The sequence below is a fragment of the Pan troglodytes genome, chromosome 11, assembly GCF_028858775.2.
Source record: "Pan troglodytes isolate AG18354 chromosome 11, NHGRI_mPanTro3-v2.0_pri, whole genome shotgun sequence".
In the NCBI taxonomy this organism is placed as follows: domain Eukaryota; kingdom Metazoa; phylum Chordata; class Mammalia; order Primates; family Hominidae; genus Pan; species Pan troglodytes.
Genome location: NC_072409.2, coordinates 10,573,631 through 10,598,404, shown reverse-complemented (window position 1 = coordinate 10,598,404; position 24,774 = coordinate 10,573,631). Strand labels below are relative to the sequence as shown.

The 24,774-nt window shown below is 55.3% G+C and overlaps 1 protein-coding gene across 3 annotated transcripts; it reads right to left on the bottom strand.

Annotated features, from left to right (window-relative positions):
• Nucleotides 1–9,604: 9,604 nt before the first annotated feature.
• AK1 (adenylate kinase 1) lies at nt 9,605–19,484 on the bottom strand. 3 transcript variants are annotated; one of them, XM_003312337.6, is made up of 7 exons: nt 19,383–19,484; nt 16,372–16,410; nt 14,785–14,820; nt 14,449–14,612; nt 13,582–13,698; nt 10,089–10,280; nt 9,605–9,843 (listed from the first exon to the last, which is right to left on the bottom strand). In XM_003312337.6, exons 2-7 carry the CDS (start codon nt 16,376–16,378, stop codon nt 9,775–9,777), a joined length of 585 nt encoding a protein of 194 aa, XP_003312385.3. In that variant the 5' UTR covers nt 16,379–16,410; nt 19,383–19,484; the 3' UTR covers nt 9,605–9,774. The 3 variants fall into 3 exon arrangements, with proteins under 3 accessions (XP_003312385.3, XP_054515094.1, XP_016817225.1); XM_054659119.1 differs by lacking the exon at nt 19,383–19,484 and adding an exon at nt 16,638–16,662; XM_016961736.3 differs by lacking the exons at nt 16,372–16,410; nt 19,383–19,484 and adding an exon at nt 15,153–15,322.
• Nucleotides 19,485–24,774: the final 5,290 nt, after the last annotated feature.

The window sequence follows — 24,774 nt, the reverse complement described above, 5'->3', positions numbered from 1 at the left end:
GCGGCTGACTGTCTCCAGCACTGGCCTGGAGCCAGGGGCCATTGATAACAGCAGGGCCAGACCCACAGGGCGGAGCAGGGTGCCCAGGCTCTGCCCTACACTGGCCAGGTGGCCTCAGGCAAGATCTTTGTTTGTTTGTTTGTTTGTTTGTTTGAGACAGAGTCTCGCTCTGTCACCCAGGCTGGAGTGCAGTGGCATGATCTTGGCTCACTGCAACTTCCGCTTCCGGGGTTCAAGCAATTCTCCTGCCTCAGCCTCCCGAGTAGCTGGGAACATGCACCATCACACCCGGCTAATTTTTGTACTTTTAGTAGAGACGGGATTTCACCATGTTGCCCAGGCTGGTCTTGAACTCCTGACCTCAAGTGATCCACCCGCCTTACCCTCCCAAAGTGCTGGGATTACAGGCGTGAGCCACCGCACCCAGCCAAATCTTTCCACTTTCTGAGCCTCAGTTTCTTCATCTGCACAAGGGGAGGGCAGCCTGCTGGTCTGGAGGAGTTCAAAGGGCAAGACAAGAATTGGAACTGCACCACCATCCATGAGCTTGCCTGGCCCTGTGCCAAGTGCCACTTTGCAGCCACTTCAGTGGCTGAGGCTGTCATGTTGGCATTTTACGATGGAAGAAACTGAGGCTCAGGTTTGCAAGGCCACAGGGCTGGGAAGAGGCAGAGGATAATTGAAATCCAGGCCTTTTTCCCTTGGCTTCCAGAACATTCTGTCCTGGCTTTCCTCCCACCTCCCTGGTCACCTTATCTGTCTCCTCCCTGGTTCCTCCTTGTTCCCCCAGGGTTGGTTGCTGGCCCCTTCCTTCTTTGTTTACCCTCACTCCCAAGCCAGGTTTTCTCAAACCTTTGTGACCCTGGCGTCACGTCCCAACACAGACCCTGGGACTCAGACTCAAATAATGGAAACAAGCATTTTGTGGTCCTGTAGATAGATTTGCGGCTGTGATGCCCTCCAGTAACCCCCAACCTGTTGCATTTTCTTTCACTACTCGTCACAAGCTCATCTGTTGGTTTTGTTACCCACCAACGAGTCTCGGCCATAAAATATAATGCCCTAGACTGTTGCTACTCAAAGTGTGGTCTTGTTTCTTCTGGAAGCTTCTTATAAATGCAGATTTGAGCCAGGCTTAGTGGCAAAAGCCTGCAGTCCCAGCTACTCAGGAGGCTGAGGCAGGAGGATTGCTTGAGCCCAGGAGTTCAAGGCTGCAGTGAGCTGTGATCACGTCACTGTGTTCCAGCCTGGGTGACAGAGCAAGACCTTGTCTCTAAAACATAAAAAATGAAGGACCGGGTGTGGTGGCTCACGCCTGTAATCCCAGCACTTTGGGAGGCCAAGGTGGGTGGATCACATGAGGTCAGGAGTTTGAGACCAGACTGGCCAACATGGCAAAACCCCGTCTCAACTAAAAGTACAAAAATTAGCCAGGTGTGGTGGTGGGTGCCTATAATCCCAGCTACTTGGGAAGCTGAGACAGGAGAATCTCTTGAACCCAGGAGGTGGAGGTTGCAGTGAGCTGAGATTGCACCACTGTACTCCATCCTGGGTGACACAGCGAGACTCTGTCTCAAATAAATAATAAAAATGAAAAATGAAAACATTTTAATAAAAAGAAATGCAAGGGCTGGGCACAGTGGCTCACGCCTGTAATCCAGCACTTTGGGAGGCCGAGGCAGGTGGATCACCTGAGGTCAGGAGTTCGAGACCAGCCTGGGCAACATGGTGAAACCCTGTCTCTACTAAAAATACAAAAATTAGGTGTGGGGTCGCGCGCCTGTAATCCCAGCTACTCATGAGGCTGAGGCAGGAGAATTGCTTGAACCTGGGAGGCGGAGGTTGATCTCAGCGAGCTGAGGTCGCACCACTGTATTCCAGCCTGGGCAACAGAGCAAAACTCCGTTTCAAAAAAAAAAAAAAAAAAAAGAAATCAAACTCTTAGGTCCTGTCCCAGACCTGCTGGATCCGAACCTGCGTTTTCACAAGATCCCCAAGGGAATCGTGTGCACGTCAACGTTTGAGAAGGCCTGTTCCAGGCAACCTTGTCCAGACAACAGCTTTAAATACCATCTAGATATCAAGGGCTCCCGACTGTATGTCTCCAGCCAGAACTCCCCCTGGCTCCAGGGCCCTGGATGTCGTATCTCAGACTCCACACATTGAAAACTGGGCTCTGTTCTTTCTCTGCAAACTGCTCCTGCCTCAGTCTTTCCATCTCAGACCCTGACCTCCTCCTACTGCACAAGCCTTGGGGTTGACCTTGGGTCTTTCTCTCATGCCTTCATCCAAGCCACAGCAAATCTGACAGGCCCTCCCTCAGATTCCCAGGGACTGTGGAATATGGCTGCTTCTCACCACCCACAGCCACCTCCCTCTTGGAATGTCACAGTCCCCAGTCCCTGCACTGAGCCCACCTTGCTTCCAATTTGCCCCCAGCCTTTTCTCTGCTATCACGGGAGCTTCTGTCCAATTCCGTCCTGGCTCTGCTCAGCACCCTCCACTGGCCATCGTCTCCCTCAGAGTCAAAGCCAGAGCCCCTCAGGCCAATGAGGTTCTCCCTACCTCCTCTTCAGCCTCCCCTTCTGCTCACCTCCACCCTACTCCACCCCAGCTCCTTGCTCTTTCTCAAATGTGCCAAGCACACGCCCACCCCAGGGCCTTTGCACCTGCTGTTACTGCTCGCTGAAACATTCTTCCCCTAGGTCGCCACAGGGCTTGCTCCCTCATCCCTGATCAAATGTCACACGGCCAGCGAGGTCTTCCTTGAGCAGCACATTTAAAACAGCCCTCTCCTCCCACTAGCAATGGGCCCACATGGCACCATCTGACACTAGATATTGTTTTTTTGTTTGTTTGTGTTTGTTTGGAGACGGAGTCTTGCTCTGTTGTCCAGGCTGGAGTGCAGTGGCGTGATCTCGGCTCACTGCAACCTCTGCCTCCCAGCGGATTCTTGTGCCTCAGCCTCCTGAGTAGCTGGGATTACAGGTGCTCGCCACCACACCTTGCTAATTTTTGTATTTTTAGTAGAGACGGGGTTCCGCCATGTTGGACAGGCTGGTCTCGAACTCTTGAGCTCAGGTGATGCACCATCCTCGGCCTCCCAAAGTGCTGGGATTACAGGCGTGAGCCACAGTACCCGGCTGACACACTAGATATTGTTGATTGATTTGTCTTCCTTTCCAGAACAGAAGTTCTATGAGGACCGGGGTTCTGCCTTGTTTGCTGCTGAATCCCCATCACTAGGAGTAGTGCCTGGCCTGGCAGGTGCTGAAGAAGCTTGTGAATCAACGAGTGGGTTTGGCCACTGGGTTATACGGCTCAAGGTCTCACGGGCGATGATTTGAGTCCCCAGGGTATGGGTGTTGGGGGCATTCTGAGCCCAGGGACAGGGTCTCTGAAGAGGGGGAATGACTCCCCAAGAGTAGGGTTTGGTCACATCCCGCCAGACCCTACTCTGTTCTAGAAGAGCAGAGTCCCTTAAAGTCACCCTCTCTTTCCCCAAGGAAGGGGCCCTGGGAGCTGGAGCCTCCAAATCCTGGGTGAAATTGGCCTTCCTGATGAAACACACCCCCCTAGAGCTAAAGAACCCATAAACCCCCCTAGGAGACAGAGGATTCCACTGGGCCAGGATTCTAGAACCTCTGAGTGGTAAGGGCTCTGAGCTCATAGAAAGAGAAACTGAGGCCCAAGAGGGAAAGGGACTCACCCAGCACTCCCAGTGTTGGGTTTACAGGCGTGAGCCACCGAGCCTGGCTTATTATTATTTCAGTGTATATTCCCACCATGGCAACCCATGCAGGAGCCCACGCACTAGAACCCCTGGGCACAGGGAGAAGGTCTCACCCCCTGCCCCTGCTGCTGTGCGACCTGGGGCCAACCACACAGCCTCTCTGGGCCCAACCACACAGCCTCTCTGGGCCCACTTCCCTAGTGAGGGAGCCCTGTGCGCACAGGCTGCACGTGTCCAACAGGGCTCCTGGCCCCCACTCCTCTAAAGCCCCCCCTCGCGGAGTCGCCAGGCCTTCCTGTTTACTCGAGGCCCCTAGAGCGGCTGGGAGGCGACAGCCTTGGCCTCCTCTGCTCCCCACTTCCTTCCTCTCCCACTTCAGCGCCTCCGGCCCAGGCCCTCAGGGCCCTCGAGGCCAAGACCTGGAGGCACAGTCTTTGCGGGGGGTGGGGGGAGAGCAGGGGTCATCTGAGGCCACTACCAAGTGAGTCCTGCCCGGGAGCACCCAGGTTATAGAGGCTCTAATCCCACTGGCTGGTCAGAATGTTCCAGCACCTTGGGACAAGCCACTGCCTGGAGTGTCCCTAGAGATAAGAAGCGTGTGACAGCATTGACGTTATCCAACCCAACACCACGCCCAACTCTCAGTCCACCAGTGGGGGTGAGCACTCACTGACCCTGGAGGGGTCCCCTCCTCCTCCACACTCCTCCCTGAGCTCCTGCCTCCACGGGACCCCCTCTGGCCCTCCCTCCGCCAAGCAGGATCTCCCTAAGCTGCTCACGGTGTCAGCCGTAGACCAGCAGCCTGGGCGTCACCACCTAACCTGGACCTGCTGAATCAGAATCAGCTTTTTCACCAGGCCCCCACCCCGGGATATTCGTGCGTGCACCAAAGCTGGAAGTGCTGCAGATCTAACCTTCCTGTCTGGTTTTAAAACCCGTCACGAGTGTGGCCCAAAGGCTTAACCTGAATCAACGAAGACTTTACAATTAACTTCCAGTTTACAGAAATGTTGAAGGATAAAGGTGCAAGTTAAACAACACCATAAGGAGGGACAGGTGAATGTAGGAGGAGGAATTCTCCCCAGAACAGCTGGTTCCTTCACAGAAAGCGGGGGAGAGTGGTCCTAGATTAAAAGAGATCTTGGCTGAGCTCAATGACTCACGCCTGTAATCCCAGCACTTCGGGAGGCCGAGGCAGGCAGATCACCTGAGGCCAGGAGTTCGAGAGCAGCCTGGGCAACATGATGAAACCCCGTCTGTACTGAAAATACGAAAATTAGGCATGGTGGTGCGCGTCTGTAGTCCCAGCTACTTGGGATGCTGAGGCACAAGAATCACTTGAGCCTGGTAGGTGGAAGTTGCAGTGAGCTGAAATTGCACCACCGCACTCCAGCCTGGGTGACAGAGCGAGACTGTCGCAACAAAAATATAAATAAATAAATAAATAAGATCTGATGAGCATCACAACCAAATGCGATGTGCAGTCCTGGATTGCATGCAAGTTTCAACAAATGAGCTATAAGACACATTTTGCAGACACTGGGGAAAATTGCACACGGGCTATTAGCTATTATGACAGTGTGTGTGAGAGTGGCAAGAGTCTGAATTTAGTGTTATTGAAACTCTGAATTATGGTTATTTAGGAAAATGTTCTTATTTTTGGTCATACTTTATTTATTTTATTTTTATTTATTTTTAGAGACAGGGTCTCACTCTGTTGCCCAGGCTGGAGTGCAGTGGAGTGCCCAGACTTTGGTCATACTTTAGGGGTAAATTTTTCTCATATTTGTAATTTACTTAAAATACTTTGGCAAGGCTAGGCATGGTGGCTCACGCCTGTAATCCCAGCACTTTGGGAGGCTGAGGCAGGTGAGGTCAGGAGTTTGAGACCAGCCTGGCCAACATGGTGAAACCCCGTCTCTACTAAAAATACAAAAATTAGCTGGGTGTGGTGGTGCGTGCCTATAGTGCCAACTACTTGGGAGGCTGAGGCACGAGAGTCGCTTGAACCCGGGAGGCAGAGGTTGCAGTAAGCCGAGATCACACCACTGCACTCCAGCCTGGGCAACAGAGTGAGACTTGGTCTCAAATAAATAAATAAATAAAAATACAATACTTTGGCAAAAATTAAACAAGGAAGCAAGTATGGGAAAATGTTAACAATTGCTAAATGTTGATGGGTATACGGGTGTTCAGTATATATTTTCTTCCAATTTTTGTTAAAAAAACAAACAAACAAACAAAAAACAAAAACTGGCTAGATGTGGTGGCTCACACCTGTAATCCCAGCACTTTGGAAGGCAGAGGCGGGAGGGTCACTTGAGGCCAGGTGTTCAATACCAGCATGGGCAATATACTGAGACCCCTGTCTACAATAAAAAATAAAAATTAACCCAGGCGTGGTGGTTCATACCTGTAATTTCAGCACTTTGAGACGCTGAGGTGGGCAGATCACTTGAGCTCAAGAGTCTGAGAAACCCCATTTCAAAATAAACAAAATAAATTTTAAAAATTAGCCGGGTGTGGTGGTGCACACCTGTAGTCCCAGCTACTTGGGAGGCTGAGGCAAGAGGATCACTTGAGCCTAAGAGTTTGAGGCTGCAGTAAGCTATGACTGTGCCACTGTATTCTAGCCTGGACAACAGAGTAAGACCCTGTCTCTAAACAAACAAACAAACACACACACACACAAAAATACACCTCTTGGTCAGGTGCAGTGGCTCATGCCTGTAATCCCAGCACTTTGGGAGGCTGAGGCAAGCAGATCACTTGAGGTCAGGAGTTCGAGATCAGCCTGGCCAACATGGTGAAACCCTGCTTAGCTGGGCATGGTGGTTCACACTTATAATCCCAGCTACTTGGGAGGCTGAGGTGGGAGGATTGTTCGAACCCAGGAGGCAGAAGTTGCAGTGAGCCGAGATTGCACCACTGCACTACAGCCTGGGTGACAGAGTAAGACTCTGTTGCAAAAAAACCAACCAACCAAAAAACACCTCTTTCTTAGCCTCTCATTGCCCTTATGAGAAACCCTGTGAGTCTGGTTCGTACACTGCTAGCCTTGTCTCTTGCTACCGCCACCCCGCTAGCCTGCGTTACAGCCCCCCTCTGCGGTCTCAGCTCTCCCAACACCCACAGGTCCTTTCCACCTCTGTGGCTCTGCAGAGCTGTTCCTTCTGTCCTTTCTTGCCCTCTGTCTTGTGGCGAACTCCCAGGTGTCTTCAGGGCCCTGCCCCAGAACTCTGGCTCAAGGAACCTCCCACCACTAGGTCTCCTCTGAGCTTGGTGCACTCAGCTGCCCAGAACTGGTCTTGGTTGAGTGGGTCTGACGGGATGTTGCGAACACAGGCCTCTCCTCGTGCTGGGAGCCATATCGCAGCAGGCCAGGGGCCTCTAAGCCTCTGTCTTGCTGGCACGGCGGGTGCTCCAGCAATGTCTGCAGAACAAGCAAACATGCATGAAAGAAATTCCCAAAGGAAGGTTTACGGTGGCAAGGAGGGGGTGGTGGTTCCCAGGGCTTTAAAACTTTTTGCGTTTCCAAGTTTTCAGCAAAGAGGGTATCTGCATCTAGACAGATGAGAGAGGGAAAGGATGATAGGTAGGTATTGTTTACGTGGATAAAGTGATTCTGTGGTGAATCGCTTGACAATTTGAATCAGCTTAGGTTTCACAAACTGGGACTCACCCGGATGAATGAAGCTGTGATCAAAATAAAGATAAGGTAGATGATAAAGAACTAGGACCCCCCCACCAAACCGCCTCCTTATCTTTATTACTTTGTCTTCATCCTGAGATAGAATGGATGTGTGACAGTGAGTGTGTGTGCGTGTAAGAGTGAATGTGAGTGGTTTGTGTGCACGTGTGTGGTGTGTGCACTGCATGACTGTGTGAGTGTGCAGATGTGTGTGTGAATGAGTGGTTTGTGTGTACAAGTGTGTGAATGTGTGCATGTGTAAAGTGTGTGAATGAGTGTGTGCAAGTGTGTGGGAGTGGGAGTGCAAGTGTGTGGGTGACTGTGAGTGTGTAAATGTGTGTGAATGTGTGTGCGTGCACGTGTGTTTGTGTGAGTGGGAGTGCAAGTGTCTGGGTCAGTGTGTGTGTGTGAGTGCGTGTGGGTGACTGAGTGTGTAAATGTGTGTATGGATGAGTGGTTTGTGTGCACATGCGTGTCCGTGTGTGTAAAAGTGTGTGTGCATGCGTGTGCATGTGTGTGTGGGAGTGCAAGTGTGTGGATCAGTGTGTATGTGTGAGTGCATGTGTGTGCGCGCCGGCGTGTGTGAGAGTGTGTGGATCTGGTTTGACAGATGCAGGACCCAGGACCTGGAGCCTGCGGTGTCCCTGCGTGCCCCATCAGTTTTCTGCCGATGCGGAAAACTGAGGACCAGCTGCAGAGGCCTCCACACAGCCTCTACCCTCCACAACCCCCCTGGGACAGGATGGCTCCCCCTACATGCCTTGTCTTCTGCTAGCTCCGCTGAACTCCTGTTTCTTTCTTTCATGTTCTTCTTTCAATAGATTCACCTTTTATAACTTAAAATCGTTTATTTTAAAGGAAACTTTAAATAACCAATGGAAACGAAAAACCAGCTCCACTTGCCATGAACAGCCCCAACTGTTCGGATTTCATTCGGGCAGGCGGGGTCCACAGGAGGCTCTCTTGGCTTAAAGGGAGCCCAGCTTGGGCCAGATCAGGTGTCAAGGACACGTGAGCACCAAATTGAGCCTTTCTCAGTGATGAGGTCAAAAAATGAAAGCGCACAGGAAGGGTTCTCCCCAGGGGATTCTGGGGTGTCCCCAAGTCATCCGGGGCCCCGCACGCTTCGGGCCAGGCTGTTCTGGTCTCCAGCCCTCATGGCCGTGGCAATGGACAGCGTCCACTCCTCACTCAGTGTGTTCTCATCCTGACCTTGAGGTGGGGGTGAGGGGGACATTGAGTCTGTTTTAGAATTGGAAACGGCTCACAGAGGGTGGGCTGTGTCCAGGGCCACACAGGGGGAGGTCCTTCAGGTCTCACCCCTGACCATGACTCCCCCAATTCAATTTCTTTTTTTTGTTTTTTTGTTTTTTTTTGAGACGGAGTCTTGCTCTGTTGCCCAGGCTGGAGTGCAGTGGCGCAATCTTGGCTCACCGCAAGCTCCACCTCCCGGGTTCACACCATTCTCCTGCCTCAGCCTCATGAGTAGCTGGGAATACAGGCACATGCCACCATGCCCGGCTAATTTTTGTATTTTTAGTAAATAAGGGGTTTTGCCATGTTGGCCAGGCTGCTCTCGAACTCCTGACCTCAGGTGCTCCTCCTGCCTCAGCTTCCCAAAGTGCTGAGATTACAGGCATGAGCCACCTCATTGGGCCTCCCCCATTCAATTTCAGTGACATGACTCCCCACCCACCCATGCCATTGAGATGCCCTTTTCAGACCCTCAGAGCCTCTCGCGTCAAAGAAGCCAATTCACTACCCACTGGGCCAGCTGGCGTGCCGCCCCAACTGCCCAGGAAGCCCCACTCAGACCATGACCTTGCTGCCTGTGCAGTCCAGGCCCCGGCAAGGGCCAGGCATGGAACATACGCTCAGAGCGATGGGGGTCAGGGCCAAGGCCACAGAGCAAGATGCAGAGGAGCCCAGGCTGGGACCGGTTCTGCCTGAACATGAGCCCCTCGGAGCAGGGGCCCCGCCACTCAGCGCCGGGTCCTCAGGCCAGGCATGGCCTGTGCGAGGAAGGGCCCCGGGCCTCCCACCAGAGCTAGAGGAGGGGTGGCTGGCAAAGGGAGGCTGAGGAGGAACGGAGGGTTGAGGGGCTGGGGACTTGCGGCCAGGTAGGCACAAGCACATGAATCAACTCCAACTGGAAGCAGAGAAAAAGCAGTAAAACCAAATGTCCTTAGAAATTCCTTTAGTGCTCAGCTGTCCATGAAAACAGGATAAGCGGCTTCCTCCGTCTGTGCTCAGCAGGGCAGGGTGGAGGCGCTGCGCTCAGGCCAGGAGGACCTCGAATCAGGACAGGGGTGGGGCGGGGCTCTGAGCTGGGGAAGCGGCTCCAGCGTTGCTACTTTAGGGCGTCCAGGTGGGTGCAGACCTGGGAGAAGACACTGTCCACGGAGCCCTCGGCGTTGACCTGTGGGGGAGATGGGCCGTGAGGGCTGAGTCACCAGGTGGAGTGGGGTGGGCCTCACCATGGCAGGCCCCAGAGGCCAGGCCTGCCTCCCCGAGCCCAACCTAATTGACAGCAGCCCCTCATTGAACCAGTGGGGAAACCAAGGCCCAGAGAGAGGGGCTGGCCTGAGGCCACACAGTGAGCTGAGGCGGAGCCACATAGGAACCCGTTCTTCCCGGAGCTGTCCCTGGGCCCGCGGGGCCCACCTTGCGCACAATGCCACGTTTCTCATAGAAGGTGATGACGGGTTCTGTGGCCTTGTAATAGGTCTCCAGCCGCTTTTTGATGGTCTCCTCATTGTCGTCCACACGCCCGCTGGTCTCTCCACGTTTCAAGAGCCGCTGGGTCATGGTCTCAGGGCCTGCGTCCACATACAGCAGCAGTGTGGGCTGTCCAATCTGCAGGCGGGCACCATGTCACAGGGACCCCATTCCTGCCCCCTAGGGCCATCTCCTCCCCATCTTCCCATCTATGAAGCCCCAGTAGATACCCCCTCAGACCTTCAATCCCTTCCCCAAGGCAGCCTGAAAGACCTTCCTAAAACCAATCTTTCCTGCCACTCCCCTGCTCAAACCTACACCATGGCTCCCCAGTGCCCTCAGGAGAAAGTCCACATTACTTGCCAGACTGAGAGAGCCTGACTCTCTCTGCTCTAGGCTCTCATCAACCTCCTTCCATGCCAGACCTGTGCTCATGCTGTTCCCTCTGCTAGGAGCCCTCTTCCCCGAGCCTGATCCTAACTCGCCTTCACCTCAATACCAAGCATCAGGTTTCGGTTCGAAGCTCACTTCTTCAGGGCAGTCTTTCTGATGCCACCCCCTGCCCCCCAGTACTCCCCGCCTCCTGGAACAGGCTCTTCCAGCGCCTTTATCTTTCCTTGAGCAGGTCTCCCAAGGGCCCCTGAGGGCAGGGACGCACTTGTCTCACAATTCTGGGGTCCTTTGACAAAGGAACAAGGGATGAGGGAAGGGGTGAGGGGCTGCTGAGTCCTGGGGGGTTCTGAGCAATGTCCGTGTCATTGGAACAGCATGTCATCCATGTCATCCATGGGACGCCTTGGAAAGGCAAGAGGAATAAGGTTCTGCAGGCCCTGCCTCGCTCAATCCAGCTACCACAGCTGCCTGGCTGGGAGGGCAGAGCCACCCCAGAGTCACCCATGACTGCCACAGCTTTAGGAATGGGATTGGGACCTTCAAACCCTGTCTCCTGCTTCCAACTGCCTGGGCCAGCCCCCAAGGGTTTCTGCGCAGCTTTGGCCCTGGACCCCTGTCAAGGCCTTGGGGCACTGCCTCTCAGGTCAGGCTGTTTCGTGCCTCTGTCCAGCTGTGTAACCAAGAGGCTTGTCCAAGGCCACACAGCTGGACAGAGGCGAGAAGCAGCCTGACCTCCGGCGTCAGACTGACCTGGACCCAGGCTCACCCCTGCCTCTGTTCAGCTGTGTGACCTGGGGCAAGCCCTTTGTCCTCGCCTGTGATACCCATCCTAGCGCTCATCCCTAGCTCCTCCGTAGTTAAGGATTCAGGGTGACAGCGTCAGCTGCCTTCAGGGAGATGACTCCGTACCACCCAGCGGCTGCTTCTATCTTACAGATTACCATGGGGGCAAAGGCTGGGCCTGGATGCAGCAGTCTGACCTCAACTTCAAGGCCACCCACCCCCCATCATCATCCATCAGCTGCTGAGCTCCTCCAGGGCACAGACTCACAGTCTCTGGTTCATCTGGGTCTCCAGGACCAAGCACAGTAGGCTCTTTACACACCCCCAGCAGAGGTGGTAAATCTGGGAGAGCCAGCTCAGCCTCTGGGCTTGAGATTCTGGCTGTGGGGCCTCAGTCTCCCTGTCAGGACAATGGACATTTAGCCCGGGGAGTCCACAATGGGCACTGCCAGTCTCCAGAAAAGCTTTGGGTGTGAGCCGGCCACACTTCCAGGCTGACCCTCCCTCCTTCGGTGAAGCCCTGGCGCCCCCTGGTGTCCAGAGCCAAGAAGACCAGCTGCCCGGACACCTGGAGGCCACAGCAGGGATGGGACCAGGGCTGAGCCTGCGGCCCTCAGCGGCACCTACAACAGCCCTGGAAGGGTGGGGACTTTTTTTTTTTTTTTTTTTTTGAGACGGAGTCTCATTCTGTTGTTCAGGCTTGAGTGCAGTGGCGTGATCTTGGCTCACTGCAACCTCCGTCCAGCCAGGTTCAAACGATTCTCGTGTCTCAGCCTCCTGAGTAGCTGGGATTACAGGCGCCCGCCACCATGCCTGGCTAATTTTTGTATTTTTAGTACATGAGTTTTCACCATGTTGGCCAGGCTGGTTTTGACCCTGACCTCAAGTGATCTGCCCTCTTTGGCCTCCCAAAGTGCTAGGATCTCAGGCGTGAGCCACTGCACCCGGCCGACTTTCATTAACTCTATTTTCTAGATGTGGCCCTGAGGGTCACAGGTGATACCACACAGCTGGTATGTGTGAGCCAGGCCAGGACATCTTTCAGAACTGTGGCACCTAACACAGGGTCCGGGGTCTGAGGTCTGAAGGAATCCAGCTAACCCCCATTTCAGATAGGGAAGGTGAGGGGCAGAGTGGGGTAGACACTTTCCTGAGGTCTTGCAGCCACTCATGCAGCCACTCAGAGGTCAGAAAATATGGCCTCCTATCCCCAGATGAGGCTGGAAGCTACGGAAGCCCAGAAGGCCCCACAGAGACAGGGCATGGGAATGGGGCATGGGGATGGGAGTCTTATCCCGCCCTAGCCCACCAGGATGCTGGTTAGGCTCCCCCTAGCCCTTGCCGACCTCTCCCTCCTAGGCTCTTGCAGTCCCGTTTATTTCTCCCATACAGCCTTGTGACACCGAGGTAAAAGTGTATGTGTGCGCACAGGGCCATGTGTGCGAGCACGTGTGCATCCCTGCATATGTGTGCTGCGTCCGTGACATGCATGTGCAGGAGTGCAGTATCCACTGCCGTGTGTGTGCACGTGTGCACATGCCCCTGGCCTTGTGTGTATGAACTTGTGGGGCTTGTGCATGTGTATGTGCAAGTGTCCACGTGTGTGCGTGTGTGGGGTGCCCCATCCTGGGGAAGGTGTATCTGCAGGATGCTCGTGCTAGGAAGCTCAGGGCCATCATTTTCCAGGCCTGCTCTTTCCAGCCAGGCTCCTCATGACCCCTGGAAGGAGACTGATGTCCCTTTATGGCATTTGCAGCCTCCAGCCAGGCTGGAACCTCCCTTGTTGCCCTGCCCACATATTCTGTTCTCCCCACACTGGCTTTGCCTCTCCAGCCCTGCCAGTGCTGTTCCCTGCCCCTCTCTGTGTGTTTATGGGGAGCCAAGGCCCACACTGGAAGGGCGCATCCTCTCCAGTCCCCACACTGTCCCTTAAGGCAGCTGTGACCTGGTCCTCCCACTCCCTGCATTTTGCAGATGGGAAAACTGAGGTTCAGGAGGCAGAATGACTGGCCCAAGATCTCAAGCCGTTGAGCTGGAATCTGAGCCCAGGTTTGGCAACTCCCCTGCCTGGCGCTTCCCCTTCTACACATTTTCTTCTACACTTCCAGAAAGTCTTCCTGGTTTTCCTCCTCACCCACACTCCATGAATCAGCCTCTGCTCAGAACTCTGACCTGCATCACAGCCCCCGCAGGCCCGCGCATGGGGATGGGAGTCTTATCCTGCCCCAGCCCACCAGGATCCCCACTTGGGTCAGTGCCTTACCCGTCGCTCAAACTCTTCTCCTTGCTGCACCTCCCGCGGGTAGCCATCAATCAGGAAGCCTTTGGAAGTATTGACTTTGGCCACCATGGCATCCCGGAGCATGTCCAACACTGTCTCCTGGGGCACAGCAAAGGAGGAAGGGGCCATGAGCCTCTCCTCCCCATCCCTTCTCCCAGCCTCTGCTCACGCTGCTCCTGCCACCTGAAATGCCCTCTCCCCAACACAAATGTCCCAAACAAGCCTCCCCCTCCAGGAAGCCTCCTCGGAATTGTGGAGACCTGGACTGAGTGAATGAATGAATGAATGATGCATTCACTCAACAGTATTCACTGAGCCCCTCCTTCCAGCCAGGTGCTGTCCTGGGTCCCGAGGACACGGCCATGGACCAATTAGGCCTTCCCTGCCCTGGGGAGCTCAGGGGCTGGTGAGGGGACAGACACATTCCACAGATGATTTCTCCATTTCTAAGCATGGCACAGGTTGTACAGGCAGAGAAGTGGGGCTTCTGGAGTAGAAAATTGGGGGGGGAGGTCTTAGGCCAAATCTGGGGAGTTAGGGAAGTCTGAAAGCTGAAGAGGAAAGAATATTCCAGACTGGAAGGAGTATGGCTAGTTTGAGGGGACAGAGGCCAGGGTGGCTGAAGGATGGAGGGAAGGGAGAGAGTGGGGGGCAGGGCAGAGTCCTGCAAGGTCTTGGGAGCTTCTGGAAGGAACTTTCTGTCCAGGGCAATGGGGAACCACAGAAGGGTTTGGAGCCGGGGGCGGTTACGGTCAGCTTTGCCTGTGTGTCGTGGGCTTTGCTGCTGGTGGGACACCCACTCAGGGCTACTGTCATCCCCTGCCCCTCACCCCACCAGGGCCCACTCACCAGTGGAACCAGCTGCCCCTTCTCCATGATTTCCGACAGCTTCTTGCCCCTGGCCGAGCCTGAGCTGACCTCGGACCGCAGGAGGTCCCCGGTGGAGAGGTGGGTGTAGCCATACTTCTGCACGATCTTCTCACACTGGGTGCCCTTCCCTGAGCCAGGCCCACCTGCAAACGCCCACCCATTCATAAACCCCGAGACACAGGGTCCCAGGAGGGACAGGGGCTGCCAGGGTCTCCCAGAGAGGGAGGGGCAGAGCCCAGGGTGCAGCCCCAGGCCCGGGCTCCCTCCAGCGCCAGTGAAGACCCTTGCTGCACCGCCCGCCTGCCCGCAACTCACCCACCACAAAGATGATCTTGGTTTTCTTCAGCTTCTCTGCGGGAGAGAAAAGGGGAGCAGGGCTCAGTCACTCGCTGGACCCACAGCCAGAGGCACCTCTGGAGTCCCAGGCCTGTGCTGGGCCCCAGGCGGAGGGACAGACACCGCTGGCGCTCCTGTCAGGGAGGCAGACAAGTCACAGCCCAGAGTCAGCAGGGATGTGAGTGAGCTCGGAGCCTGGGAGAGGTCAGGGAAGGGAGGGCGCTCCAGGCAGCCAGACAGGCAGAGGCAAAAGCCTAAAGGCTAAGTACTCTCCGCACAGCCAGCGGGCTGGGCCGCCAGCCCTCATGGCGCCTCCCTGTGGGTGCCTGGACCCCGGGGCCGGTCACCTCTGGCCCTCAGATCGTCTTCTCTGCGGGGGTCACTCGAGGAGCAGCAGCCCATGGTCCCGTCCTGCCGTGTCTCCTATGCACCCTGCCCTTCCCCTCTCAGGCCCTGGGCCGGCCCATCACCCACCTCCCCCGGCAGTGCCAATGTGGGCTTAGCAACCACAACATATGTTGCCATGGAGACAGTTGCCGGGGTGGAGGGCTGTGGTGGGCATGTGGAACTCTTGCCCAGAGAGGGCGGCGAGCTTGGCTCCAACCTCTGTCTCGTCCCGCCTGCTGTTAGATCCCAGCAAGGCCACAGCCCCACTGGGCAGAGGGAAACTGAGCTCGAGAGAGGGAGGGCCTGCTCAAGGGATGTCAGAACCAAAACCAGAACCCAAGCTCCCCCCTGGGCTTTCAGGCTCCCCCACTTCCCAGGGAAATAGAGGACCAGCTGTATCCCACCTTGCTGTGTGACTTAGGAAAGGCCTGCCCCTCTCTGGTTCTCTGCCCCTTCCCCAGGGAGGAGGTGGGCTGGGCGGCTCCCAGGGGCCCTCCCAGCCATAAGGCTGGAGCCCTACAGGAGCTGTCAAGAAGGGCTCCTCCTGTGGGCCCCTATCCCGGGGGTGCGGTGGCCACAGCCCTATGGCTGTTGATATTTGGAGCTCAGGCAGAGCAGTAGCAGCAGCAGCAGGCCCGCCAAGCGTCTTTAAGAGCTGCCCAGGCCAAGGCACAGTGCCAGGAACTGGACGGATGGTGCTGCCAGCAGCTGAGGGCGGGCCCGTTCTGGACTCTCTGCCTGCCCGTGTCTCCCTCTAAGTCCCAGCCCAAAGGAACCAGGAGGGTCCAAGACTTCCTCAAGGCCCACCCTCACTGGATGATAGGGAAACTGAGTCCCGGAGAGGTACGGGGAATTGCCTTGTCCTCATTAGACCTGGTGTTTTGTGTATCTGTGGCCTCTCCATGGGGCAGGATCTCAGCTCTATAAACCCAGCATAGGGGGTGTGCGCTGGGGCCCTCAGGAGCCTTGGGGAGGCCTCATCACGTCTAAAATTAATCTTGGAGCTGGCACATCCCGTGAGAGGCCAGAGGAGGATACTGGAGGCTCCCAGCCAGGCTCCCTCCGGCAGCCCCAGAGCCTCCTCCAACCCCTCCCAGAATGTCTCCCTGAGAGCGCACCCCCTTAATAGTCAGGCACACTGAGGCCCAGGCAATGGGCAAAAGGAGAGGAGGCTCATACCTTCCATCCTGCCGAGGTCCCGGGAGCCGTGTCAGTGCTCTGCAAGACAAGGGCACAGGTTGGGGAGGGATTTTCCTCCTCACCCTGACTCACCTTCCACTAAGCCACACCCAAGGCAACCGGTGTGTGCCAGGCCCGACATGCAGTCTGAGGGCAGAGGGGGCTGCTGGGGGCAGGGAAGGCCCAGGACCCCTTCCCTGAGAAAGCCACCTTGGGAAAGTGACCTTGGAAAAGTCACCTTTCCTCTCTGGCCTCCATGGCCTCACCTGTCACAGAAGGGCAGTAGCCCCCTCCCATCCACCTGGGTTCCCGCTGGAGGGGCTGGGACGGTGAGGATGGCACCGAGGGACATAAACAGCGGCCACACAACTGCAGAGCTGCTCCCCTCGAAACTCCCAGAAAACAGGGCGCGGGGCCAGCGTCTGCCCAGACACCTTGACAACGCTCCCCAGGGCCAGAGGGAAGCTGCCGGGAGGTGGGAGGTGGCCAGGAACTATGTGTGTCTGGGATGAGGTTTGGATGGGGATCCTCTAAGGGACAGAGGCCTGGGGTGCAGGAATCTACAGGAGCCGCTCGCATGAACACAGCCCTTTACAGTTGTCAAAGTGAGGCGGTCCCAGGCTCTTCACCTCTACAGGCCCAGCAACCAGCCCCACGCATGTCCCCTGCACCCCCATCCTTTGAGGACCTGGCTTTACTGCCCCCACCTTGCCCTCAGCCTGCCCATGAGCCCAATCACACCTGCGACCCCACCCTGAGCTGCCACAGCCCCCAGGACCTCCCCCACCTCGCCCCCCTATCTCAGAACTGCCCTCTGGACACCTTTGGCCTCCACTTCTTCACTCCCAGCCACCAGCCCTCCCCAAGGCCACTCGCGACCACCACAGCCACACTCCCCTCCAGCCTTGACCTCCAGCCAGCGACCCCACCTGCACCGGGACCTCCACCCAAGGCACCCACACCACCCTCTCTACTTGGCTTCAGGCTCCAAGGACCCCCATCCCTGTGCAGGCAGCCCAGGCCTCTCTCTCCAGCCCCAGACATCCATGCCCCCCAGACAGGCCCCAGAAGCCCCACAGGCTTCTCAGGCTCTGAACAGCCCTCCCCAAGTCCCAGCTCCAGGCCCCTATGGCCAAGCCACAGGCTGAGTCAGTGTGAAGGCTCCTCTCTCCTCTCCACAGCCCTGCACACCCACTGCCCAACCCTCCCCTCCCCAGGCTCTCTCCGTCTGTCTCCTCACCACTATGTCCTGTGCTAAGTAAGGGGCCTGGGCCACTGCCCCCGCCTCCACATGGGCCTTGAAGCCTCCACACCCTGCCAGGCAATTTGCAGGATTTTCTCTGGCAAGTATCAGACCACATCACACACCCGCTTACAACCTTGCATGTGTGGCCCTCTCGGCTCCCAGACAAAGCCTGGGCCCCTTGACATAGTGGATAGGTCCCGGTGAGCTGACCTCTGCTGCCCTCTGCAACCCTATCAGCTGCCACTGGCAGATGTTGTACCCAATGCCTGGATGCCTTTCCCCACCTTGCTATTGTGTGGGACTCAGCTCAGGTGCCACCTCCTTCAGGAAGCCTTCCTGGACTCTGCCCTCCACTCCCACACTGGCAGGTGCCTCCTGGAAACCTGCCCTGCACTGCACAACCACGCTGTACTGGGCCCCTCTTCTGTGCTGCGGGCCTGGGATCCCATTGACTGGGCCTGGCATGGGCTGAGCACAGGGCTGGGGAGCCTCGTTCCGTCCTCACTGCCATCTTGGGAGGAAACTGAGGCATGGGGAGGAGGACAGACTGGTTCGAGGGCCAGCTAGGGTCCAACTCGGCCCTGAGTTTCTGCTACTCTGGGCCTGGCACCCAGTAGCAGCTGAAGTGGCTTTGCTGATGCCCCTGCTGCCCCAGGCAGGAGTAGCAGCCACTTTTCCTGCTGAGTGTGCTTCAGCGGGGGTAGGAGCTGCCAGGTGCCCCTCAGCAGCTGCCCATGGGAGGGGGAGCGTCCTGGGCCAGGGACAACCACAGTGAAGCCCTGAGAAGTGGCCTCGACCCCGCCCTGCCCCGCCCCCCTCCTGGTAATCTAAGCCCCTCCGCCCTGATGGCACCTGCCACTTCCTTGATCCAAAATAACTTGGGTGGTGAGGAGGCCTCACAGAGGACAGGGGTCTAGGATGGAGTTGGGTTACGGGCTAAGCACCCAGGCCTTATAAGGCCCCTGGGTCAAGGCCCCAGCGACTCCTAATATGACTGGATGGTCTGCTAAGGGGCCTGTGGGGCCGAAGCCCAGGGGGACGGTGACTTAACCCCAATCACAAGACAAGGCCAAGGCAAGCCCAGGTCTCCCAGCTTCTGACCCAACGTAGTCGGTTCCCAGTGGGTGGCAACTGACTAGGGTTCGAATCCCAGCTCCATCACTCAGCTGTGTGACCTTGGGCAGTTGGTGTCCCCTCTCTGGGCCTGTCCTGCTGCTGCTGAGGAGTACCAGGCGGCCACTGAGCAGTGCTGTGGGAAGGCCCCAAGCGCTGGCCCTGGTCAGGAGGCTAGGGCAAGCTCTGAGCATCCAGGGGGTGTTCTCCAATGCACCCAGCACTAGAAGCGGAGTGACACGATAGCCCTACGAAGCACAGAGGCTGCCCCTGTCCAGGTCCTCTGGGGCAGGGAGCCAGGCCACAGCTCTCCCTCTCTGGGCCCAAGCTGGGACATGCCAAGGGCAGTGACCTGGAGCCCCGGGAGTGCCAGCCAGAACAAAGGAGTGACTATCTCGGAGGCTGGAAGGGGCTGCAACACACACAAACGCACACGCACACACACGCATGGATCCACAAAGGCACAGGCAGCGAGGCACAGATCCCCAGCGCCCGGGGAACACAGCCACGCAAACACACACGGATCACAACCACGGATACACAGCCGCACAGCCCCCAGGGAGCCCCGCACCAGCACGCCCCCGCCCTCCCCCGGTGCCGCTGCCCCTCCCCGCAGAGGCGCCCCCCCAGACACGCGCGGGCACGCACTGACCTGGGGAGGGGTGCGGGTGGGCGCCGGGGCCAGTGCGTGCCCTGCCCGTCCTCGCGGCGGCCGGCAAAGGCGACTATTTATAAGGCTGTCAGCGCGCGGCATGCCGGGAGCCGGCGTTCCCGAAGGCAGGGAGGGCGGGAAGGAGGGAGGGAGAGCGGACCAGGGACCGGGAAGCGGGGCGGGACCGAGCCCGAGCCCGGGTGCGCGGCGACACCGCACCCGGCACCGTGTGCCCCGCACCGTGCACCCCCAGGTGGCTGTGCCCACACACGCGAACTACACTTTACAGTTTGCCAAGAGTTTTCCATTGCGATACCCCCACTGTGCTCAAGGTACACTCCAGGGTACAAGGCCAGGCTTTCCCTATGATAGCTGGAGAAACTGAGGCTCAGAGAAGAGCGGCTCTTTCCGCAAAATCCCACAGTGCATTGGTGCCAGAGAGAGGCCAGACCAGGGAGCGAGAGGGCTGAGGCATGGACTCAGGGGCTTTGCTGGCCACAGTCCCCAAGCCCGCCCTCAGAGTCTGCCCAGAGGCCCTGGCCGAGACCCACCTGGGACTCCTCTTCCCCTGTCGGGAGGGACCCTTCGAGCTCCTCTGGGACTGGAACCCGCCAGGACCCCAAAGACCACCCAGTAAGGTAGAAGATTATAGAAAATCAGCCCTGCTCCCCTGGAGTTGCCGGGGACATTCAGAAGGCTGTGGATAGCCAGAGAGGGGATTTGCGGTCTTGGTAAGAAGAATAGCTCCCACAATGAGCACTCACTGTGCTAAGCAGCAGACTCCAGCCGCATCTGTGACTCCTTAGACAGAGCAGAGAACGGGAGGCGAGCATGTCAAATACCTTGCGGGAGGTTCCCTGGTAGAAAGCCACGTGTTTATCCAGCGTTTTGCAGGGAGACTGGCACATAGTAGTAGGTGCTCAGTGATGTAGCCGGGCAGGGATGGGAGCCCAGGCAGCAGCCCCAGATGGTGAGGTGGGTTGAACTTGGAATTTGTATTATAGGCCCTAGGGAGCCATAGAAGGTATTTGAGCAAGAGAGTGAGACTACCAGGAGATTGAGACCACCTTCAGTGGTGGTGCCTTAGCAACCACAGCAGCCAGGAGACCAGGAGGCCTGGGTCTCTGCTACCTGTGATGTCAGATAAGTCCTTACTTCTTGGGACCTTAGTTTCCCCATCTGTGGGGCGGCAGGTGCAGTGGGGTCAGAGGTGTTGCATTCGAAGCTGTTTGAAAGGCCCTCTCAAGGGTGTGTGCATTGGCACCTTTGGGGAAAGCAATTGACAAAGTAAATCAAAATTTCAAATGGACCGGGCATAATGGTCACTCCTGTTAACACCACCACTTCAGGAGGACGAGGTGGGAGGATCACTTGAGCTCACTTGAGCCCAGGAATTCTGAGACCGGCCTGGGAAACATAACGAGATCCCGTCTCTAAAAATAAAACACACACACACACACACACACACACACACACACACACACAGTCTTCAAATGCGCCCTTCTACTTTAAGAAATTTGTTTCAAGGAAACATGTGGGCACAAATTTGCATAGGAAGGTTTTAAAGTGCCAGCAGGGACTCACTGGGATGATGGCACAGCCAGGGTGGGTGAGGAGTTGGCAACTTTCCCATAGGGTCTGAGTGAGAAAGGAAGTCCAAGTTGTTTGTGGTTAATGGGACAAGAGGCTTCAGACACCCATAGCATTGGTAAGAAATAGGCAAAAAGGCTGGGCACGGTGCCTCACACCTGTAATCCCAGCATTTTGGGAGCCTGAGGCAGGTAGATCACCTGAGGTCAGGAGTTCGAGACCAGCCTGGTCAACATGGTGAAACCCCGTCTCTACTAAAAATAAAAATTAGCTGGACATGGTGGTGCGCCCCTGTAATCCCACCTACTTGGGAGGCTGAGGCAGAAGAATAGCTTGAACCCAGGAGGTGGAGGTTGCGGTGAGCCGAGATCACGCCATTGCACTCCAGACTGGGCAACAAGGCAACAAGAGCGAAACTCTGTCTCAAAAAAAAAAAAAAAAAAAGAAATAGGCAAAAAGCCCCACTGCACTCTTCTGATCCCACCTGCATAAAAATGACTTGAGGCTGGGAGCAGTGGCTCACGCCTGTAATCCCAGTACTTTGGGAGGCCGATACAGGAGGATCACTTGAGGCCAGGAGTTCAAGACCAGCCTGGGCAACATAGTGAGACACTGTCTGTATTTTCTTTTTTTTTTTTTTTTTTTGAGATGGAGTCTCACTCTGTCGCCCAGACTGGAGTGCAATGGTGTGGTCTCGGGTCACTGCAACCTCCGCCTCCTGGGTTCAAGTGATTCTCCTGCCTCAGCCTCCTGAGTAGCTAGGATTACAGCCATGCACCACCACACCCGGCTAACTTTTTGTATCTTTAGTAGAGACGGGTTTTCACCATGTTGGCCAGGCTGGTCTCAAACTCCTGACCTCGTGATCCACCCGCCTCGGCCTCCAAAAGTGCTGGGATTACAGGCGTGAGCCACCGTGCCTAGCCGGCATTTTATTATTATTATTATTATTATTATTATTATTTTATTTATTTATTTTTTGAGACGGATACTTGCTCTGTTGCCCAGGCTGGAGTGCAGTGCCACAATCTTGGCACACTGCAACCTCTGCCTCCTGGGCTCAAGCGATTCTCAAGACCCCCCAGTAGCTGGGACTACAGGCACGTGCCACTACGCCCGGCTAATTTTTGTATTTTTAGTAGAGACAGGGTTTCACCATATTGGCCAGGTTGGTCTCGAACTCCTGACCTCAAGTGATCTGCCTGCCTCGGCCTCCCAAAGTGCTGGGATTACAGGCGTGAGCCACTGCGCCCAGCCCCCCACGCTTTTTTTTTTTTTTTTTTTTTAAAGAGACAGGGTCTCACTTTGTTGCCCAGGCTGGAGTGCTATGTCGAAATTATAGCTCACTGCAGCCTAAAATTCCTGGGCTCCAGCAATCCTCCTGCCTTGGCCTCCCAAAGTGTTGAGATTACAGGTGCGTGCCACAGTGCCCAGCCACCCAAGCATTTTTGTTTTTCCATACAACAAGCGTCTATTACTTTATATATATTAAAAAATAACTTTAACATGGATAAATCTTGGGGACATTATGTAAGTGAAATAAGCCCATCACAAAAAGGCAAATACTGTATGATTCCTTTACATTGAAGTATCTAAAGGAGTCAAACTCACAGAAAAAAAAATAGAATGGTGGTTGCCAGGAGCTGGGGAGAATGAGGAAGGAAGAATTGCTGTTTAATGGGTACAGAGTCTCAGATCTGCAAAATGACAACGTTTTGGAGCTCTGTTATCCAAAACAGAGTGTGAAAATTGTTAAGATGATTAATTTTATGTTACACGTTTTTTACCGCAATTTTTAAAATAAAATAAATAATTTTTTAAAATTAAAAAATCAATTTTAAGTATCCGTTTTATTTGCATGTGAACTATGGATTTTCTACCAATTCTGGAATATTAACGTTTCAGAATTTTATTTCCCAGGTATAACCTAAGGAAAGAAAAAAAAGAAAGGGAGAGAAAAACTGGAATAGTGAAAGAAAAAAGAATTGCATGAAGCCTGGGCGCCGTGGCTCACATCTGTAATCCCAGCACTTTGGGAGGCTGAGGCAGGAGGATCACTTGAGCCCAGGAGTTTGAGACCAGCCTGGGCAACATAGCAAGACCCTGTCTCTACCAAAAAAAAAAAAAAGTTTTAATTATCCAAGTATGGTGGTGCCTGCCTGTAGTCCCAGCTACTCGGGAGGCTGAGGTGGGAGGATTGCTCAAGTCCAGGAAATCAAGGCTACAGTAAACCGTGATCACACCAGTGTACTCCAGCCTGAGCCACAGAGCATGACCTTGTCTCAGAAAAAGAAAAAATTGCATGGAGGAAAGATCTGGAAGATTATACCCTAATAGGACTCGGCAATACCCTCACTTTCTATCTTATATCATTTGTATTATTTGTTTTATGATAAAAAAAATCTAAAAACAGAAACATATAAAAAAGAAACTAATTAAAAAATTTTTTTAAAAATATTTTGTACCTTGTGACATTTAGGAACAAAATTAAAATGAAAATATTTTGGTTAAAGAAAAAATTCCAGCCAGGCACAGTGGCTCATGCTTGTAATCCTAGCACTTTGGGAGGCCAAGGCGGGCAGCTCACTTGAGGTCAGGAGTGTGAGATCACCCTGGCCATCAAGGTGAAACCCCACCTCTACTAAAAATATAAAAATTAGCTGGGTGTGGTGGTGCACGCCTGTAATCCTAGTTGCTTGAACCTGGGGGGCAGAGGTTACAGTAAGCTGAGATCATGCCACTACACTCCAGTCTGGGTGACAGAGCAAGACACCGTCTAAAAAGGAAAGGAAAGGAAAGGAAAGAAGGGAAAGGAAGGGAAGGGAAGCGGGGGGGAGGGGAGGGGAGGGGAGGGAAGGGGAGAGGGGGAGGGGAAGAAGGGGAGGGGAAGAAGGGGAAGGGAAGAAGGGGAAGGGAAGAAGGGAAGAAGGGAAGGGAAGAGGGAAGGGAAGAGGGGAAGGGAAGAAGGGAAGGGAAGAAGGGAAGGGAAGAAGGGAAGGGAAGGGAAGAAGGGAAGGGAAGGGAAGAAGGGAAGGGAAGGGAAGAGGGGGAGGGGAGGGAGGAAGAGGGGGAGGGAAGACAGGGAGGGAAGAGGGGAAGGGAAGAAGGGAAGGGAAGAAGGGAAGGGAAGAAGGGAAGGGAAGAAGGGAAGGGAAGAAGGGAAGGGAAGAAGGGAAGGGAAGGGAAGAAGGGAAGGGAAGGGAAGAGGGGGAGGGAAGAGGGGAAGGGAAGAAGGGAAGGAAAGAAGGGAAGGAAAGAAGGGAAGGGAAGAAGGGAAGGGAAGAGGGGGAGGGAAGGGAAGAGGGGGAGGGAAGACAGGGAGGGAAGAGGGGAAGGGAAGAAGGGAAGGGAAGGGAAGAGGGCGAGGGAAGGGAAGGAAAGAGGGGGAGGGGAGGGAGGAAGAGGGGGAGGGAAGACAGGGAGGGAAGAGGGGAAGGGAAGAAGGGAAGGGAAGAGGGGAAGGGAAGAAGGGAAGGGAAGAAAGGAAGGGAAGAGAAGAAGGGAAGGAAAGAAGGGAAGGGTAGGGAAGGGAAGGGAAGGGAAGGGAAGGGAAAAAAATTCCAAGGCTTGAAAACAAGCTGGCATGGCGGTTGCAGGAGATGTGCCGGGGCCTCCTCACTCTGAAGTTCACATGTGGACCCACCAGTCAGCACGTAGTGGGATTGGGGATTGCCCCAGGGAGCCTGGCTGGTGGGGCTGAGCTCAGTGGGAACCACTGAGCATCCGCAGGAAACAAATGGATGCAGGAAACAGCTGGACGGGAAGCCCAGAGAGGAGCGGCTGCCTCTCATAGGTTTGCAGC

What these genes read in the sequence shown, in the direction of transcription:
- AK1 (XM_016961736.3), bottom strand. Translation starts at nt 15,207, where the DNA reads ATGGGCTGCTGCTCCTCGAGTGACCCCCGCAGAGAAGACGATCTGAGG. An exon ending in AGACGATCTGAGGGCCAGAG is followed by an intron (nt 14,821 to 15,152) that starts GTGACCGGCCCC and finishes TCTCTCCCGCAG; the next exon opens with AGAAGCTGAAGAAAACCAAG. An exon ending in AGGGGCAGCTGGTTCCACTG is followed by an intron (nt 13,699 to 14,448) that starts GTGAGTGGGCCC and finishes GCTGTGCCCCAG; the next exon opens with GAGACAGTGTTGGACATGCT.